Raw genomic sequence first — 20,831 nt, 5'->3', positions numbered from 1 at the left:
ACCAACAGCATCGAGTGCATCAACGTGCCTGGAAGGAGGCAGGTGTCAGAAAAGGGATAGGTGAACCTTTGGAGTTTTTATTATTGGTATCAATTGGGTATGCTTCAGCTCAGCTGAGCCTTAAATTCATCTAGCAAGAGGTGATGTTAGAAAAAAACAATGCTGTACAGAACTGCAGAGGGTAGTCAAACCGCAGGCGATTAATACCGTGACTTGACAGCTGTTCTATAAATCATATTTATAAACCATAAAAGAACGCTTTTCCTGCATTCACAACACCAAGGAGTCTGGGGAGAGAGAGCTTCTTTATAAAGACAATAGAGCTTGGCAACAGGAGGCCAAAGAGAAGCCTTGACAACAAACCAAAGGATATCCGATCTTCCTGCTTTCACGCATTCTCCTAGCTGGGAACACATAGCAGCACAGAGAGGCAGCCCGATGGACAACGGGTAACCCCAGTGGGCTGCCGTGACCCCCATGGGCCCAGCAGGGAAACACCTGAGGAGCACACTGCCTCTGAAGGTGTGAGATCAGTGTGGCGGTGTCACCTCACCCTTGGTTCCCAGAACTGCCTCTGGCCCCAGCTGACCCAGATGAACTGGAACCATCCCCTGGGTGTGATGGCCTTTCCAGAAAGTGGGAGGGCGGGAGAGAGAGTGGGTGCTGCCTCCCCCCCCCCAGCTGCACCCCTCTGTGGCAGGGATGCGCAGGGGCCGCGGGCAACTTACTGGGCGCCTCGTGTCCGATGCCCCTTCCCCGCTTCGGCGGGTTCCAACGACAGAAGAGAGCTGCTTGCCCCCCCCCCCCCTCCTCCCCCTCCTCCTCCTCCTCCTCTCCCTCCTCTCCCCGCCCCGGGAGGGCGGGGTAAGAGCGGGGGGCAGCCCTCGGCACCCCGGCGCCCGGGGGCTGAGCCGCGCCGCCGCCCCGGACCCAGCGCCGCCGGCCGGGGGAACCGGCTCCCCCAGCGCGGCCCACTCAAGCCGGGGGCGGCCCGGCTGGGCGGCGGCACCGCCCCGGGGGTCGCGCAGCCGGGGGCCGGGCCGCGCTGCCCGGCGGAGCGGGGCTCCATCGCCGCCGCCGCCGCCTTTGCCCGCGTCCCGGCGGGGTTTGCGTGACAGCGCCGGGCACTCCCCGCCGCCGGTTTATGTAACCCGCCGCCCGCACCCGGTTATAAAAGGCCGCCAAGGCAGCGCCGCCGCCGGAGCCTCGCCGCCGCCGCCCCGAGGGCCGCGCTAGCCGGGAGGTAACGTGCGGTGCGGTGCGGTGCGGTGCGGTGCGGCCCTTTGGCGGGCAGCGCTCCTGGCGCGGCTCGGCCGGGGCGCGGGGCTGCCCCGCTGGCGGGCGGGGGTTTGGGGAGGAGAGCGGAGTGTGGTCGGCCGGGTCGGTTCGTGGCTGCGGCTTAGGAGCGGAACCGGCCCGTGGGGCGAGGGTGGGAGACTGGAGGGCCACTGCTTGCGAGGTGCTGCCGCTGCCTGATCCTACCTGTAGCCTCTGCTAAGCTTTTCCCATCCTCCTGTCGCCCTTGCACATACCCGCAGCAGTGGTTTACCTTGCCAGCGTTACTCAGGAGCTTTGCGCAAACCCATATAAAAGGGTTTATGGTGTAATAAACTACAGAACCTATCCATAACAGTTGTGAGGTATACAAGACAGTCAAGTGTTCAAAAGTCTAACCAGGTCTTTGCCCCTGGTGTCACTGTCGTCCTGACTGTTTTTTTTTCCTGATCTGTTGTGCAACGATTCGAGCATATAAGCCTTCTCTTGCTGATGTAACCAGCCAATCCTCATTTTCCCATAAGCAAGGCATTCCTGGGGGCTACCAGTCTTAGACTTCAGGATGTGTCCAAGCTAAATAACCCTTCCTTCTCCCCACCACTTTTATTTTACTTATACAGGAAAAAACGACGGCAGCTTCTTGAGCTTTAAGTGATAGGAAGAGGCAGAGAGGAAAGGGCAATTCCGGTTTCTTTAAATCTGGCTCTTGTAGTCCCAGTTTCTTAAAAGAGAGAAACCATCTCTCTCCCTGAGAAATCCACTACTTCTGCAGTGGTGGGGGTATCGTTGGTCCTACTGGTTATCACCCTCTCAGTCCTGGGAGGGAAGAAGTGCAGATAGTGTGAAAAGGATGATCAGTGGGATACATCTACCTTTCCACAAAACTCAAGTAACCAGCAATGGATGTCTCTGTGGACAGTTCTCTCTCCTTGCTCTCCTAGTTAGCCTGGTGACCTCCTCAGCTTTCCACAACATCTCAGTAAATTTTTAGCTTTCCAGCAAACACTGTCATGCCAGCACCTAGAAGGGAAGTAAATGATTAGGCTAACTTGTGTTAGCCTAACCTGTTGTGTTCAATTTCTGGAAGGGGCATGTAGTAATTCCTCTCTTCCTTGCTGTAGTTCCCTGGAAGGGGGACAGGAAGGTTTACGGCTGTGAGGGCACCTGGCTAAAAGGCAGGGTACAAGTTATGCCCAGGCCATGCACAGGCTGCTGAGCTTGGGGACTGCAGAGTTTCCAAGTTCTTCACATGCAACATTAAGGCAAGAACTTAAAACTTTTTCTCTTTTTAAATGAGTTGAAGAGATCCGAACTTGGTCTCCATCAGTTACAGCAACAGAAAGGGAAGGAGCCCCTTGACAAAAGAGCTCTGCTGCTGTGACTAATAAGTGAATCAATATTAATGGTTGCACCTGTATTGATATATTTCCTGCTATGTAGGCTCTGATGCATGCACAGGGGGAACAGTTCCTTCCCTTTGCTGTTCACATGTCCTCCCTTTCAGGTGCTCCCATCCTAAGCTACAGAGGCAGCTTATCTGCTTAAACCAGAATGCTTTATAACTTTGTTATTACAAACAGACATCATATTTCATTTTCCTTAATGTATCAGTTTTTACCATGTTTTTCCTTCCTGTGTCATGTCTGCGATTTCTCCCTGTGGGAGGGGGGAATCCTACTGTTCTTCAGGGTAAATGGTGCCTGCAGGCAAATCCAAATTTCTCTTCCTATTTGTAGGTGTGAAGTATCTTGCCACTGGTGTGACTGAAACATAAGCAACACGTGTAGTTGTTACTTTAATCATGTCAGTACCTCTGAAACAAACTTGTGCCAGCAAACAAGGTGCATGTGACTGGCATTCATTTTCATAAGCACAACCGTTTTTCTTCCTGTGGTTCTTCGTACAGATTCATTAATAGGTTTTCTCTGCTGGCTTTGTGGGGGTGTGTGTGGGGGTAAACATGTTATGCCTGAAGGAGGGGAGCTTGAGTCTCTTTAGCTTTAGTGGTAGCAGCTTGCATTTCTAGTCCCCACTGTGTTGAGCAAGATGGTGACCATCACAGATGGGCTTGTTTTTTACCTCATTAGATGCTCTTTGAGCTAGCATCACTCCAAGAACATACATGTCTTATTCTTAAAGGCTATGTCTATTGTTCCAAATCTGTGGGTTTCCGTGCCTTTGGGGACTACTGGATGTCTTCCAGTGAGGATGTCCATCCTTTTGGAAACTTGGCACCTGTAAGGATTGGTGTGGTGTGCATGAAGTCGCTTTTCCAAGATGCTTTCTGCAGAAATCTTTGCTCACATGTCTCCTTTCCCTGCATGTTTTTGTGTTCTTTGTCTCAACAGATGGGAACTGCTCAAAACAACAGTGACCTCAAAAAATTCCATGCAGTGGAGCTTGACCTGTGTAACAAGGACATGATGGCAGACACATTTGATCACAGCATTATTTCTGTTGGAGAAGAGGAAGGAGCGGGCAATTTCCAACGTTCTTTTCCAACACGAGAGTCCCTCCGATCCCCTCGGGGCTCTGTTGTGAGTTTCCATAATATCCAGTACTCCGTTAAGCAGTCCAGTGGATTCCTATGTAAACGGAAAACTGTGGAAAAGAAGATCCTTCATAATGTTTAGTAAGTTCTTAAATAAAATACCGGAGGGTAGGAATTAATCTGCTGCTGTGAATCAGTGACCTCAATGTCACCTTCCAGATCCAGCTGTGCTGGTAAAGAAATGACTACCCTCCTGCCAGTCTGCAGTTCCTGTGAGCACTTTCTAATTTGATTTTAGGCAAAATAGCTGGGATATAGCTGGAGCAGTTTCAGTTATTGATCTGAGCAAATTAGGACCAAACTTGAGTGAACTCTTCTGCCAGAAGATCTGAGGGTTCCCTTAACTATGGTTTGAGCTGCAGTTGGAGGAAATGAGCAGCAGAGAGGAGTTGTTTCTTCTTTTCAAGACCCAGCTCAGCAGGGAAGACAATTTCTGTCTTTTGTAGATTGCTTTTTATGTCCAGCTCTGGTTCTGTTCTGACTGGCAGTCTGGGACAAGAAAGGAAAAATGCTTATTGATTTCAAATTTAAGGAGAAGTTTTTAATAATCTCTAAGTTTTCCTTTCAACAGCATTTTGTTCACACCTTACCTCTACTATGAGCTGCATGTGAACAGTCCTCCATTTGGAAATAACTCTTTCCTTCTTCCAGTGGCATTATGAAGCCAGGCTTGAATGCTATCCTGGGGCCAACAGGGAGCGGTAAATCTTCGTGAGTAATTTCTTCTGCTCCTTCAAATGGACAGTCAGCTGTTCAAAGAGGATTTGGGGTTCTGAGGGCTGGGGGAGATGTGAGGGATCTGCAGGCTCAGACCTTTGCATGCCTGTGAGAAATCTGGTGATGTGGTTTGACCTCATGTCCCTCTATTGGCTTTGCTGGAGTTCTTGCCCTGCAGCGGTGTCACGCTCCTCATCTGCTCCAATTGGTGGTCCATATTACTGCAGTCGCTTTTGGTGGTGGCCTGAGTTAAGATACCAGGCTCAACTGGGGTGACTGGAGCTTAGTTGTAGGCTCTGTCCTAGACCTGTAATGGAGTCGGGGGGGGGGGGGTGTGTGCAAGTTCCCTTGGGGCAGGAGAGATACCATCCCCTGTGAAGTCACTGCAGCAAGACTTCCTTGAAGATGCTAGGCCAAACCCCTCTCTGACAACTGACAGAAATATGGTATAATGTCAGTCTGTAGGATGCTCTGGATCCTCACCTCAACTTGGCTGTGGCCTGGTGGTGGGGGTGCACATGTGCTTGGGTTCTTTGGATGAAAGCACAGAGAAATACCATGCAGATTATCTCCAGCCAGTGCTGATGCTGTTTTCTCTCCTGTATAACTATGGTAAGAGAGCTCTTTGTCACTCTCTACCTTTGAGAATGTCAGAGACTGGCAAATATGGCGAGGGTTCACACAGGTGTGTCTTTGCGATGACCCTTGATCTTCCTCTCTAAGGAGACTGCTGGCTAATCAGGATGTTTTTAAGAGCAGCACTTGATCAGGGTGGTGTTTACTTAGCTAGCAGACAGGCTGGCCTCTGCATTGGTAGTAAGAAGAATCCAGTGATATGTTAAAACAAAATGACTTTATAGAATTAATCTTAACTCTAGTCTTGTTTATACCCATTTGGATTAATTTCCTTGAGATCAAAGTTCTGGCTGGAGAGCAGACTGCAGCTACTCGGCAGGGTGCTTTTGTCTCTGTGCATTTGAGGTTAGCTGTTAATACGGAGCCTGAGTTTATGTCTGTAAGGGGTTGACTGCTGTGAATTGTGAGGGTCTGTGTACTACCATAATGCCGTGGCACACCTTGTGCTGGAAAATCCTGTATCTACACCAGACTTTCTGTACAAAGAGCTAAAGCCCCCAGAGTAGAGGAAGCCCCTTCTGTGCCCTTTGGTTTGCAGCATGTCATGAGCAGGCTGTGAGTGCAGTCCTTACTGGTGGTACTTATCCAGTCAAAGGTAAAAGCAGCTGTTATGGCAAAACCTAATGCCTGGTGTTTGTCTGAAGTCTCCTAGATGTGCTGGCTGCCAGAAAGGACCCAGCAGGCCTGTCTGGAGAAGTGCTTATAGATGGCATCCCACAACCTCCAAATTTCAAGTGCATCTCAGGATACGTTGTGCAGGTGAGTAACTGCATTCAGTGGAGGCCTGGGAGCCCTTGGGAGGGAAGACCGCGTGAGACGAGCAAAGCATGAACTACTAGGTTAGGTAATTTTCAATGATCCCTACAGAGTCTAATTTGATAACTCAGATGTTACAGTATTCAGTATTTTTCTGACAAATCCTTTGACAAGAGGATCAAATCGTTACTCCAACCAAGTCGAGCAGGAAGGTGTTTGCCTTCCCAAAGCCACATGGATGCCCAAACCACTGGACTACTGTGGCTTGTTCTTTGGGCTCTGCCCTGAAGTACTAGCAAGGGTTTAAAAAAAATAAAAAGATGAGTTAAAAAACCCACAACACCCAAAATCCCTTGTTGTAAAACTCAGAAGCAGTTCTGGCTGGCAGAAGTACCTTCAAGCTATCAGGCAATAATTCTAGGAAGTAAATAGATCCCTGCTGTTCTTCCTCTGATTCTGGCTGGCTGGGACAGAGCTTCGTTGCACTTGGAGACAGGAAAAGACGGCTGAATCTGCGGAAGTGGGTGGAGGCCTGGACCAATAATAGACCCTCAAAGCCCTGGGGGAGCTGAGGAGAAGGGGATTCTTGGCAGCCATACGAGAAGCCAAATCTGGAAACCATCCAGGCTTCTGACTGCAGGCAGATGTGAAATAGGCAGCTTTCCTGAAAGCTGCCAGCTGGGGGGCTCTGCAAGGATGCATGTGACGAGTCTGATGCTGAGTCTTGATCCTGCAGGTCAAAGATCCCCAAATCCTCAGTGTTTCAGGAATGGCCAGGAAGTTTCTTGCAAGTGGTCCCAGTTTGAGGCATTTGTCTCAAATGCCCAAAGCAACCAAACTTAACCTTAAAATGATAGGCAACTAGGTGAGACATTAAGTGGTCTCTCGCCCCTCCCACCCCTATACAGTACTCCCTAGATCAATAGAGGTGGCCCAAAGACTACAAATGACACTTAAGGCCTAAATACATAAATACATACATACTTACAGGGTCAGTTTTATGCAGATGAGCATATAGACATGCTAAGTCATGTGTTATCCCTATAAAACTGCTGGTGGTCTCTCCACTCATGCCTTCAAGTGAGGGTGTCATGCCACAGTTTGTTACATTTGGTATTAAGGTAGCTTAAATTCAGTTTAGTTTCCAATGTGTTGACTTAACAGTTGTACTGGTGGGTCTGAGGATGGGAAATGGGAGGCTAGGGTGAGAGACTGAGGGTGTGTGGGGAGGGAAGTGATGGTAGGAAATCCCTAAACCAGCTTTGGCAGCAAAGCCAGTTTATCATAACACTACACCCTGAGTAATCTGTCACATACTTCTAGCACAGCAGCATGTTCAATCTTCCTCTTAACTCCAGTGCCAAACATGGTTGGCTGGCACATCCTTTGTGCTGCTGATCAACTACATCTGATGTGGAAGGAGTCCCAAAGCAGGCAAGAACCTGCTGCCCTGCACCTTAGGGGCTGTGTCTTTCAAAAGGGCACTAGATTTGAAAAGTGCCTGATTAACAGGCATGTTTCTCAGCAGCTGCCCAGTGTTGCAGCCCTTCTCCCATCATATGGTGGGATGCAGAATTGGCTCCAATATCAAAGCAGGGGTGATGGAGAGGCATGGAGCTCTGGTTGGACCTGACGTCAACTCTGTTTGGCTCATGGTTGTTACAGGTTGGTGTGGGCTCCCCAGATGTTTGTCAACTGGATAGATTTGATTCTTACTCAAAATGCATATGACTGTTGAAGCTTTTCTAAAGGTGTAGCCCTGAGTGTCTCCACCTTGAACACTGAGCACTAGCAATGTCCTTTGGCTTCAGCTGGACTGACAGAAGTTTAACTCTTTACAAAACCAGCTGCCAGCTCTCCTGCTCTGCCTCCCTTTGGCTGGTAAGGAAAATGCATGTGCAGTACAAAATGGTACTCTCTGCACTTGAATTCCTGAGCCTGAAAGCAGGCTAAGGTGGTGCTTGGTGTAAGCTGGGAGCCTGCAGAGCTGCATTCTCCCCTTGACTGCAACTGAGTGACCTTGAATTTCATGTCATGTAAGTTTTGAAGCAGGGATTGTCCCTCAGTCCAGTTTCCACTGTAGTCCACAAACACCTTGTCCAGCAACTGCCACTACAGGGACTCTGGTGCCCAGTCAGGTAGCTGAGAAGGAGGCTTTCCAACTGTCCATTTGTACTGTTTTCAGGATGATGTTGTCATGGGCACAATGACGGTGAGGGAGAACCTGCACTTCTCTGCTGCCCTGCGACTCCCCAGCTCCATCAGTGTTAAAGAGAAGGAAGAGCGAGTCACCCAGATACTCAGCGAGCTGGGATTAACCAAAGTAGCTGATGCTAAGGTGAGCAGTGAGAATACCTTTCTCAGAAATCATACTACCTCTGCAAACTGAACTACTTGACTGGGCAGTATGGCATATGTAGTGCAGCTACACTAAGCTAAGCAGGAACCTGACTAAACCGCACTGCACACAAGAAATCAGTCTCCAGCTCAGGAGGTAGCTTGGAAAGAGGTATGTGTATTTGCTACTAAAAGGGGAAGATTTTGGACCATGTCCAGCATGTTGTATAAGTTCAGAGGGGAAAAAGTCACCTAGTCATTGCTCCTTGGAAAGCTGCTCAGTCATTTCCTGGCTTTGTGGGGCAAGACAGGGAAATTGTTTTTACAGTGCTGAAAGCTGTAAGGTGTAAGCATCAAAGCTGGGCTATGATGGAGAAGTTCTGTGGAGAGCTTGTTCCTCCCAGCAGCATTTTTACTCTTACTTTACTTTTACTTTACTTACCCCACTCTCACTTGAGCAGCAGGCGAGCTACAAATAAAAGGCGTCCCTGAACACCAATGCCACCTCTGACTGCTGTGGCCTCGTTCTGGCTTTTCCTTGTCAGTGTCATCCTTGTTTCGTGAAGTCATAAGGTGCCTGGTACCTCTGAAAATCAGGCTCTGCTTACTGCTGCACAGTCCCTCACACTGAGTCAGACCCATCATCTGCTGCTGGCCCTAGAGTTCACTAATTGGACTCTGAAAATGAAAAGGGCTGTTGGGTGTGGAGAGCTCTGACCTCCAGAGCACACACTGACTAAGTCTTGTTGCAAGTACCTGATTTCTTCTGCTTGTAGGTAGGAACTGAATTGATCCGAGGAGTGTCTGGAGGGGAACGGAAGAGAACCAACATTGGGATGGAGCTCATCACAGAGCCACCAGTCCTTTTTCTGGATGAGCCAACAACTGGCCTTGATGCCAGCACAGCCAATGCAGTCCTCACCCTCTTGAAGAAGTAAGAGTCGGTTCTTCAGGGCTTTGCTGCAATTTTGTTGTCAGCTCATTAGTAAAAAAAGGAATGCTGTTATAACTGAGTAGCTACAGTGCTCTTTTTAAAAAAAAAAAAAAATGCTAGACAAATAGACTCAGAAGTGGTAGTAAATTATTTATTTGGGTCTTGTCCAAAGCCTTTTGAAGTTAATGGGAATCTTTCCACAGCAAGGATTGGATTGGAGCCCAAAAAGCAGATGTAGCTTGGACAGCTTCCCTTTGCCACAGAGAGGGGTGGACTGGGAGGTCAGGCCTTGTAATCATAATTTCTTGGCCTTCCAGCTGAGTCTATTACAAAGTCTCTTCCTCCACTCTGGCAACAGCCTTGAACTCAGATCGGGCTTCACCTGCAGATTTACCATCAGTGTTTACCCTCAGTGTTTACCTTCGTCTCCTGTGTTTTGGAGATGAACTGTCTTCTGGTACAAAGAGGGCCAAACGAGGCTTATTTAATGAGAATGAGTTCCTAACCCTCCTCCTGGGTTTGTAGCATGTTGTCTGGTTTTGCTTGGAGGGACATTTTGCTCTGCTCTTTGTGGATAGAGGTCTTTGATCGGCAAGGATACTTGTTGGGCATCAGTGCTAAAGCAGTTGAAAGAGCATCTGACAAACCTGAAGGAAAACTAGTTTTGACTTTCCTAGAGAGTAAATCTTCAGCAGAAGAGCCAAGAGAAATCTCAGCTGGCCAGACTTCCGCAGCCTGCTATGTAAAGCCTGGTACTGCCATTGAGTGCAGTAGGACTGTTCCAGTTAGTCAAGTTGAAGCCTGGTATAGAAAACATGTAAGGAGGGTTTATACATGGATGTGGCCTCAACCTTTGCTAGCTACAGACAACATCATACTTTGTCTACCTGGACTGCAACGATGGTCTCTTGTAATGATGGGTGCTGTCTTGAAGGTCTTGCAGGCAGCATCTGACACAGTGACAGAGAAGGGGGAGCTACAGCTTTTCCGGGTCGAGACCCTGAGAAGCTGACAAGTATTTTTCTAGGATTTGGATACTTATTCTTTGCTTGGGCTAACATGACCTTTCTGAAATGCAAAGTGTGGTATATTTGAGAGATGTTTTGTTTCTATTTCAGGCTATCAAGAAGAGGGCGAACCATCATATTTTCCATCCATCAGCCCCGCTATTCCATATTCAAGCTGTTTGACAGTCTGACATTACTAGCTTTGGGAAAGGTGCTGTACCATGGTCCTGCGAAGCAGGCCCTGGAGTACTTTAGTTCTATTGGTAAGTCTTCTGTGCCAAAAGCAAAGGCAACTGGCTAATGAGTTTAATCTGTGGGTAGATTCTTACCCTAGCACTGGATAATGGTCCTGTGCTGTTTTATCACTAGGATACTAGGGGTTGTACACATACAGTCTGAACAGTGTTATGGTAGAACAGGAAAAAAAACAAAATTATAAAAATGAAATTTTTCAGGCAACACAGAGCATGGCTCTCCTGCCTTTGGTTTGCCTTGCATCAGGACAAAAACCCAGAATCGCTTGGAATTTAGAAGCATCATGCACAACAGGCAAGATGAGGCTTGTAGTTCTACTGGGCCTAGGTGGCAGACCCAGTGGGTTTTGAACCACAGCCTGCAGATTGTCAGCAATCTGTAGGGGCTGATCCAAGGATCTACTCTAGTCTCAATGCAGGCGGGAGACCGAGAGGACAAAATCATGGTGTGTCTTAAGATGGGTTAATAATTGCACTGTTGGGTGGCTGCCACCTCTCCAAGTGAGCAGGGTGAGGGTTTCTGACTATAATGGACAAAGAATGTGGAGTGAATTTCCAATCTAGTCTAGATGCAGCCATGGACACATTGGATTGTAAGCTTCCCCTGGCTTTACGGGAGATACTTTAACCAATCTCAGTACATCTACTCCTCCTCTTAGTATCCCACCTCACTTCCTTTCTCACAGGAATGCTATAAAATAAGCATACTTGCTTTTTTTTTTGTTTTTCTCCTCATCCCATAGCTAGAACCATATTATAAGAAGCCACTCTTGGATAGCCCTTCCTCTTCCTTGTGACCAAGGAAACACAAGCAAGAGTTGAGCTTCTAGAGCAAGCATCTGAGGCTGTAGAGCAGACATCCAGCAAGATCTACTGAGGAACTGTGTGTCTTTCAGAGTGGGATGTGGTTGAACAGCACTGGGAAGGAGGCAAGGGTTGTCCATGCTGAGCTGTGTAGAAGCAATTTACAGATTTCTCCTCATCTGAAATCAGTGGAGAATAAGCAACTTTGAAGCTCTGTACCATAGATAGAATCATAGATACCTCAGGTTCACCATCTCCTAAATCCTGCCCATTTTACTGCTGTAAACTAATGCTTATGGAAAGCAGTGAAGTTTTCTTGTAACAGGGTTGTGGAAGAGTGATATAGTATTAGACCTGACCTTCCAAGCTGTGCTCTGTGCAATACAAACATGTTGCATGTGTGTGGGTTTGTTTTGTTTTGGTTTGGTTTTTTTAAGGATATGAATGTGAACCCTTCAACAATCCAGCTGACTTCTTCCTTGATATCATAAATGGTGATTCAACTGCTGTGGCAGCAAGCAAGGAAGATCACAGACCTGTGGACACAGGAAAAGGTAAATTGTGAAGGAGAAATCCGCTGTTGGCTGGTGTAAAAGGGAAGTTGTTTGTGGTGATGGCAAGCTTTTATTCTCTGGGTTTCCGCCAGTCTAAGGGCACTTCATTATCTTTTTATTTTTTCCTACTAATAGATATGCTTTGCTTTGGGCTTCTTTAAAGAGCTCAGAAAACTTTTTAAAGGGATTTTTTTTTCTTCCTTCAGTAATATAGGAGCACAGTGATAGATATCAGTAATTTACAAAACATGTGTGGGTAAGACTGAAAAACTAGAATTGCTTAGTCTCAAGAGACAGCTGACAGAAGGCAGAGGTTTTTAGTCACATAAGAGGCTGCTGCAGAGAAGAGAGGGTAGATAGGCTGAGGACTAATGGATTTACAGGGCAGTGAGAAAGACTGGAACTAGAATAGAGAGCAAACTCTCTAACAATGTAGTGGGTGAGATGTTGGGAAATATTTGTTTGAGGATGCGGTAGCATATCCATGACTGAAGGATTATAAGGGAACAGTTTTTGTAATGGAGCTTTTTGGGGATGGGGAAACGGATCAGAGTAAATATTGATATCCCCAAAATTCAGTGAAACAAAGGTTTTCTGGTGCCTTATTCTAAGAATATGTCCTTTTTTATGCCACAAAGAACAGGCAGATTAGCTAGGTTCGATTAAAACTGTAGGGAAACCCTCTCACTCAAGCTAGCCCCTTAAGCTCAGAGCTAAGGCTTGAACAATTCAAATTCTCTTGGGCATTCCCGCTTTTTTCATTCACCCTCCAAAGTGGCTGAGCATGTTGATGGGCCATGTCTGAAGGTAGGGTTCATGGGGAATCACAAGCCATATCTTGTCTTTCTCACTCAGAGGTAAGCAATGAAAACGGAGTGGCAGAAGATAATGTGGATGGCAGTGTGGTAGATGTGCTGCACCAGAAATATCTCAACTCCAGCCTGTATCAGAGCACAAAGGAAGCACTGGGGAAAGTGGAGCTTGGACAGGGAAGCAAGCAGAGAGTATCCAAGCAGGGGCATGAGATTACCTATGCAAATGGATTCCTCACCCAGCTGTACTGGGTGTCCAAGCGTTCCCTGAAAAACCTCATCAGGAACCCACAGGCCTCTGTTGCACAAGTAGGTAACAATTGCTAAAAGTGTCAGATTCCCTCTGCGCTCAGTCCCACAATCTGCAGTTTGTAGGACAGACTTTTGTTTTCAAAGGCAGCTAGGAAACAGAAAAGTCCTGTGCCGCTGCCACTTAAGTGGAGTGAGATGCCCAGCTACCTTTGTTGCTTTTGAAAAAAATCTCCATTTTAGTGTAGCACAAGGACACTGCACTGAAGATTGGGGAGTGGGGGGAAATGCTCCGCTCTCTGGTTCACATGCGGAGTTTCTAGGGTGATGTTAATTTTGTGCCTCACTTGAAATTTTAAGCTGCGTTATCCTTTAAGTGTGGTTCTACTAACCCTTCCCAGCCAAAGAAGATCAGAGGAAGGAGAAAAGTGAAGAGGATAAACTTGGAAAATTTGCCATAAGGCTTTTAATTGTGTGTGTCATAGGTATACATTGACTAACAACAGCAAAGTTTTAGGCAGGTGTGAATCTTAAACCCTGCATATGCCTTATTAATAAGGTTGTCCTTATTTACTTATCTGAAGGACTCCTTTTTCCCTTTCTTCTTTCCACTTCTAGATTGCAGTGACCATAATTCTAGCCTTGGTTGTGGGTGCTATCTTTTTTGGCGTAAAATTGGATCGAAGTGGCATTCAGAATCGGTAGGTTGGAAAGCCACAGCTTTGCTCATTTTTCTATCTGTAGAAGACAGGTTTCAGCCACAGGGAAGGCCTTGGGATCCACTTGGACCACAAAGCAGGGCTGGGTTCACAAGCCTCAATGCACTGCAGCATGGTATTGCCAGAGGTCCTAAAGGGACTGCAGTTCTGTTGGGCTCGCACGTATGTACAAAGGAGACGTGAAAGGGAAGATAAAGGAATAAACCTGGTTTTACAGCTAAGATCTACAGCAGCACAATTAAATATCTCCATTCTGTGGACAGAGACAGAAAAGCACTGACTTGATGGCGTGGTGATGTCTGAGGCTACCAGTGTTGATCTAGGCTGTTTCCTCACTTTTTGACTGTTCTGTTTTGCCTTCTAGGGTTGGATCCTTGTTTTTTGTCACCACAAACCAGTGTTTTTCCAGTGTCTCTGCAATCGAGCTGTTCATCAGAGACAAGAAACTATTTGTGTAAGTAGTGAGGCACTTAGACTGTCTCATACCCTGGATTGAGGCAGGGGTAGTATCTTACAGGCTAAACAAAATTATTTCAACCAAAGATTTGATTGCTCCCTTGCAACATCAGATTGCATCAGTAATGCTAAATTGGTCTGTTGAGCAGGGAGCTGAAATGCTAAGAGGTGGAGGAAGGAGGGGAGAAATAAAATGCCTTTACTTGCTTGCTGTGTCACAGTTTATTGAGAAGTGCTTTTCCTACCCACTTTTGGTAACAGTTGTTCTTGAAGTCTGCCTGTGAATCCTGCAGACTGTGAACCCTGCCTGCCCTCTTGCTGACAGGGTTGAGACACTGTCTTGCAGTGGTCCTAAAGTGGTAAGACTATGCAAAGATGATGGGACAGTTCTTAGAAAAGCTTCACAAGGGATGCGCATGAAGATGGCTGCTGGCTGGCTTACAAGAGCTCCCTAATAATCAAGCGCATCTCTCTGTCTATATATATGTATATGTGTTTGTATATCTACGTGAAAGCGTGTAGATATAATATACATACATGTATATATACATGTATGTTGAAAATGTAGTTTGGAATAGCCTTCAGCTCATGGCATGAAAGGGCAAGAGACAGATCCTATGCAGTAAAGAGGAAATTGGAGATTTTTGCCTGGAATGCACATGTCCACTCACAGGTTTCTCACAGCAGCTTAGTATTGCCTTTAACAGCTCCTCAAGAGTGAATCTCACCCACATTGACATTTCTTGCCAGTCTGCCCTGCTTACCAGCTTAGCTTACCAGCTGTTTCAATGGGGATTTTGGCACCTCACCAATTAAAGCATCTTTTCATGAGCTCCATTAAGCAGCAAAATAATCGTAATGACATTTAAATGCTCTGTTAACTAGAGGTGAGTTGATGTCCTAAAGGTCATTGTTGGGTATCATTCTTTCTCCCCTGGAAGCAGCTGTATGAGTTAGCTGTGGATGAAGTGTTCCTCCAGTTAACAGCAGTCTAACACTTTCCCATGTTCTTGTATTAAGGATCATTCTCTTTGAAAAGAGATGTAGGAGCTTTTTTCCAATATGTTACTTAGCAGTCACATAGCCTTTCATTGACTTTCCTCGGAGGGGTCCCAGTATGACTGCAGGGCCTGTGAGATAGATCAGCCCTTGCTTTACAGAGTGGGAAGTGATAGCACAGAGACAATAACCAACTTGCATATAGAGAAGGAGTCAGTGGTAGAGAGAGCAGGAAACCAAATCAGGATAAATCAGACACGCATGCTGAGCCTGCTTTCTAGATAACCTCTAAACCTGTACAACTCCCCTCCTTCCTGTCCTCGCAGCCATCAGTACACCAGTGGATATTACCGTGTGTCTGCCTACTTCCTGGCCTTGATGATAGGAGATCTGCTGCCCATGAGAACTGCTCCAGCCATCATATTCTCATGCATCAGTTACTGGATGATTGGTAAAGAATTGATGCTTTCGTTGAACCTGTCATCTTCCAACACATTTGGTTTCTGACTTAGTCAGTTTAATTCCTATATCTATAACACAGAACTAGTTGAACCTTCAACTGATTTAAGAGCTTGGCATCATAACTTCAGAGGACTCTGGGGCAGGGGCAGAGACACCAGCAATCTAAGACAGGGACCTGCTTGACCACATCTTTCGGTAATGCTCTTTGGGACTTTGGAGCATGCATAGTTCCTGCCAACTCCAGACTTGGTCTTTCTTCCTGCTTTCCCTGTCTTGTATAGGAGTCCAAGGGTACCTCTCTGGGATTCATAATGCGGTTGTTTACCGGACTCTTTCCTTTCTGTTTTTTGACAGGATACCAAGCTGTTGCAGGCCGGTTCTTCTTCTTCATGCTGACCCTGGTACTGGTGTCCTACACTGCCACGGCCATGTCTCTGGCTATCAGTGCTGGGATGGATGTGGTGGCTGTGGCCAATCTGCTCATCACTATTTGTTTTGTCCTGATGCTTGTAAGTATACAAGGGCGTGTGTGCTCCTTTAGTGGAGATAAGGAAGCAGCTGAGACAGGCTGAAAGGACTGGGTTGAGCCAGCCCTAAGCAGGCTGAGAATCCACAGTCCAGTAGCATGTCAGCCCCCTGCCTGTGATTTTATTGTCACTGTAGTCAAAGATGTACTTCTGCCGGCTTGTAATCTAAGGGTCAAATCATTGCTCAGTTGCAATTCAGTAGGTGTGATGCCACCAGAGTTTTGAAAGAGTGTGCCCCAAAAAAGTGTTTGGGTTTTTTTTAAATCATCCTTACAAAAATTGATTTAAAAAAACATTTTGCAATTCCAGTATTAGAAATCTAAGTGATCAACTAGATCATTTAAAAGGAAAAAGTCTTGAAACAAGCTTTAGATCGATTGATTTTATTGCATTAATTTTTGTTGCCCAGTGGGATTAGCAGCATAGCCTCTCTTTATTTTAATTCAGTATTGCCCATGGGTTCCAGAAATTACTTCAGTGATCTTCTTCAAGGACTTCTAAGGAAGAGAACAAGTGAGAGAGAAAGGAATTTTGACTACTCATAGATGAGGGATGTGAATTCTTTTTCAAAGAGATAATGTTAGTGATGAAATTTCTTGACTGTGAGGCCTATCAAGTTACCTTAGCATAAAAAGTACCTTCTGTCAGGTGGTTCCTGGTAGCTGTTTGTGTACATATTCTAAGCCCACAGCTCATCACTTGTTCTTCAATTTGCAACTTAACCTGCTTTTGCAGTAAGTTAAGTGATAGTGTATCACTTCAAATGCTTGCTGGGGGTGAGAAGTATGCATGCGTAGTGAAGGGCAGGTGATGTACATTGAGTTAAGTCACAGTATATAAGGAATGGCATGCACATCCTGAAAGACAGCAGGGTACGCACCCGAAACAGTTGTGATGAAGCACAGCCTGAAGTGTCACATTTAGCTATGAAGTCCAATTGCACTAAGAAGTAAAAGAGCAAGCCTTGTGCCAGGCAGGAGAGAGCACAGATAAAAGATGTAGGTGGAGGAGAAAGCTGAAACAGTAACAGCCCTTAAGGCTCCCCATGGTTTCCTTCTTGTTTCTCCACTTCCTCATCTCCCAGTCATCCTTCTTTAGCCTCTGGCTAGCTCTACCATAGGACACACTCCTCCAGAGTAAGAAGTTGTTAGCATGCATGCTTCTTAGCTCACGTGTGGATGTAGAAAACCTTTCTGACCTCTTTGCAAGCAGTTCAGCTGGAGTACTTGGGTGTGCTGTTGGGCCAGTTGGCTGGGACTGCTGCAGGGTTTGAACCTTATGCCTGTAGGCCCAGGCGTAACAGCAGTAGGAGGTGCCTCTATCCCAGTGCACCTCTGCTGGGCAACTGCAATATCTGTGCAGGAATGGCATTGTTTGCAGTAAAGAGAGTTTGTGACTCATTAGTCTCTTCTGTTCTATTTCAGATCTTTTCAGGCCTCTTAGTAAACCTCCCTTCTGTAATGGGCTGGCTGAACTGGCTCAAGTACTTCAGCATCCCCCGATACGGCCTCACTGTGAGTAGAAAGTAGCATCAGTCTCCTGTGAGTAATGTAGCCACACTGCTGCTTCCTGGAGAGGTTTTGAGTATAAATTCTCTAAAAAGTCAGATTTATTTACTTTCCTTGTATGAACATGGTAAAAGAAGAACAAACCAGCCAGTCCCCAAAAGGATGCCAAAGTTAATCTCTGTGTAAGAGGTGGAAGTCTCAGAGATTGAACAAATCCCTTGTGCCACAAAATTAGTGCCACCTGGACAGCAGCAGAGTGAGCTGTCCAGGGAGGCACTAATTCCTAGCCTGAATAGTGATCCCTATGGTTTAGAATAAAGTCAAATGTTGTATGGCCTCTCCAGAGACTGCTGTGTGGGGGGCCAGTCTGAGGTTAATGACTGTCCAACTGGTTAAAGGATCTACCATAATCCTGACTGTCTCAGTCTTCAGTGTGGCTTCCTCTGAAGTGAAATATGACTTACTGCCATTTCTGAATAATAAGGAGCTAGGGTACCAGAAAGCTAACGGTGCAGCTGCTTGAAACACTGTAATTAGACGTAGGAGGTCACCCACTGGTCACAGGTGGGAAGCACAGGTTGTGCTTCCATTTCCTGTCTTCATTCTGGCCAAGCCTATTTGGGATGAATAGTTTTCTATCTCTGAGTAAAAATGAGTGAAATGAATGCCAGAGCTGGTGCAGGGTTGTGTAGGCAGGACCATGTTGACCACCAGTGGAAGAGACAGGTAGGATCAGGGAGGGGGGGAGATGTGTGAGACTTCCCCTGTCTGGATATCACCGAGATACTTTTATCAGTGTTGCTGAACACGGAAGCGTCCCCTGAGACTGCAGTTAGCCCAGGTTGCCAGTGCAGGGGAACCCTTCCCCTCTTGCCTTGGCTGACTTTGCCATCTGCTTCAGTGCTGGTGCTGGGGTGTCTGCATGCAGCCACAAGGTTTTCTGGGTCAGTAGCTTGACCCAGATGAAAATGGATGAACAGGAACTTGTAGCTGGCAAGACAGAAACCCATGGCTCAATCACTGAAATGTAACTTTGAAGCCAAAGACTCAGACATCAAACCATTCTGCACGTAGAACTTGGAGCAGTTCCTCAGAAAGGCAGTGATTAAAAGCTTCAGAATAAAAAGGATCATAAACATACAGTTCCAATGGTGTTACCTGTCTTCTAATAATCAAATTCCTTTGAGATGTTTCAGTTTTAGCACCCCAAATCACTAACTGTAAAAATCTGATGTCTGCCTCTTTCCCTAGGCTCTTCAAGTGAATGAGTTCAGAGATCTCTATTTCTGTGGTGAGAAGAATCCAAATGTTACAGCATCTGTGGGAGATGTAGACAGTTGTCCCCCTGAAATTTCAGGAGAAATGTAAGTCTCTAACTCATGGTGGTTCTTGGGCCTGATTTGTGATGGCTTGCTTAGAGAGAAGTCTGACTGTTTCAAATTTTTATATTATTCACAGAATAACCACTCACAGGCCAGTCTCAATAATATGTCCCAAAATAATGTATTTTAGGAGTATGTAGTAAAACTTCACAATTACAGAAGAGTGAAGTAGGGATGAAACTTTACTCCTAAAAATAGGCAGATGAGCTAAATTGACTTTTGTCTTTGATAGCCTAGCTCTGGCTTATCAGTTTTCTTAAACCCAGGGCCATTTAGCAATGGAAATGAAATGTGTGGACAGCTACAAAGTTGTTGGTTAGCAGTAGACCTGTGATCAGAAACATGCCTGCCCCTCAGAGCAGAGTTGTAAATATTAACCTCCCTGCAGATACAGCAGCAAGCCAAGGTATCTATCTCCTTGTGCTACTGCCCCATTTGAAATACTCTTGACTGTTGTAAGAGTATCGTACAACTTAGGTTGTAGCAACGTAAGTATTTCATGACACATGCTAGAGGGCTGGCAAACTGAGGTTATTGCAGACAATGGTGCTAGAGCACTGTTTCCACAGCTTTTGGATGCCAAACCCCTGCTATGGACCTCCAATGATTGCTGTGTGAAACTAATGCTTTTGTACTTATCACAGTTTAATGTGGTTCTGAGGTTTACTCATGAATTGCCAGCTATCTATAAACAACACGTAGGATTGTACCGAAAAATTATGAGAACCAGAGATCTAGATTTGTCCCTTAAGCTTTTTTTAGTGATAGCTTATGAAGTTACTCTATTTCTGTCACCTGTTTTGCAGAGTTGAGGGTTGAAGAATCTTTGTGGAACAGGAATAAAAGTAACTACCTGAAGACTTGCACCACATAGTAATACCAACTTCTTCCCCATGCTTTTCTGCAGGTGTTCTGGTGAAGCATACCTGTGCAGCCAAGGAATCGCACCTACCAACTGGGCAATGTGGGAAAATATAGTGGCTCTCTTCTGCATGACTGTTATCTTCCTTATCATTGCCTATGCGAAACTCCGGTTTATGAGAAAGTTCACATAGACTCCTGCAGTGCCTTGCTCTGCAGCTTCTCCAATCTTAAAACTGCAAAGCTTGTTAGGGCATACTGGAGATTGCCAAAAGATTTCAACTGACTTTACTGGACTTCAGATGGGAACCCTCTCCCCTTGTTTCTGGAGCATTATCTCCACACAACTGTATGACTTTGGTTTTTAAGAAGAAATGCATTAATGTACATTGCATAAGTGTTTTTTTGTAAGAGAATATAGTTCTCATAATTCCTTAGGTACATATCAAACTGTATATTGTAAAGCATTATTCTTCTGTGGCCAACTTACACAGGAAATGTTCAAAGGGAAACATTTTCATTTTCATATGTGAGCTTCTCCATCACAAGTGGTGTAAGGTGATGATGGCATTTATGCATTGATATGTTGCCCCTTGTTAGTGCCTGTCACATCTGAGGAGAGCCAGAGACCGTTCACAGCGTGTTGGAGATGCATTTGAGTTTGAAGTCAGTACAGGGAATAAATGCTCCTTGCCAAGCAAGAACAGTTATACTTCTAGTAGCTTCTCAATGGAAGCTACTTGCAGAAACAACTTTTGCTTGATTAAAAACTAAACAGTAGTGGTGTAAGACATCTCATCTAAGAACAGTGAGAAATATATACTGTTGTACTGTAAAAAAAAAACAAACTACCCCCCCCCCCCCAAAAAACCCCCATCAACAGCAAAAAATACATTTACTACTTAAGGGGAGGGGAGGAAATTCCCTTTTTTCTTTTTTTTTTAATAAAAATTTGTATACCTAGCAATGGCCGATCTTTTTAACAGAGTTAATGCTTAGCTGCATCATCTATATATAGTGGTCCTTACACT

At 45.9% G+C, this 20,831-nt stretch overlaps 1 protein-coding gene across 3 annotated transcripts; it reads left to right on the top strand.

The window, feature by feature from the left end:
• Positions 1-956: 956 nt before the first annotated feature.
• LOC115348344 (broad substrate specificity ATP-binding cassette transporter ABCG2-like) lies at positions 957-20,187 on the top strand. 3 transcript variants are annotated; one of them, XM_030030869.2, is made up of 16 exons: positions 959-1,243; positions 3,624-3,907; positions 4,478-4,537; positions 5,824-5,938; positions 8,121-8,273; positions 9,049-9,206; positions 10,325-10,476; positions 11,709-11,825; positions 12,681-12,946; positions 13,505-13,587; positions 13,970-14,059; positions 15,387-15,511; positions 15,877-16,031; positions 17,474-17,563; positions 18,809-18,921; positions 19,847-20,187. In XM_030030869.2, exons 2-16 carry the CDS (start codon positions 3,624-3,626, stop codon positions 19,992-19,994), a joined length of 2,109 nt encoding a protein of 702 aa, XP_029886729.1. In that variant the 5' UTR covers positions 959-1,243; the 3' UTR covers positions 19,995-20,187. The 3 variants fall into 3 exon arrangements, with proteins under 3 accessions (XP_029886731.1, XP_029886729.1, XP_029886732.1); XM_030030871.2 differs by lacking the exon at positions 12,681-12,946 and having other exon boundaries at positions 957-1,243; positions 13,503-13,587; XM_030030872.1 differs by lacking the exon at positions 959-1,243 and having other exon boundaries at positions 3,815-3,907; positions 4,398-4,537.
• Positions 20,188-20,831: the final 644 nt, after the last annotated feature.

This window comes from Aquila chrysaetos, chromosome 11 (genome assembly GCF_900496995.4).
Source record: "Aquila chrysaetos chrysaetos chromosome 11, bAquChr1.4, whole genome shotgun sequence".
NCBI lineage: Eukaryota > Metazoa > Chordata > Aves > Accipitriformes > Accipitridae > Aquila > Aquila chrysaetos.
This window is presented reverse-complemented; position numbering and strand designations above follow the sequence as displayed.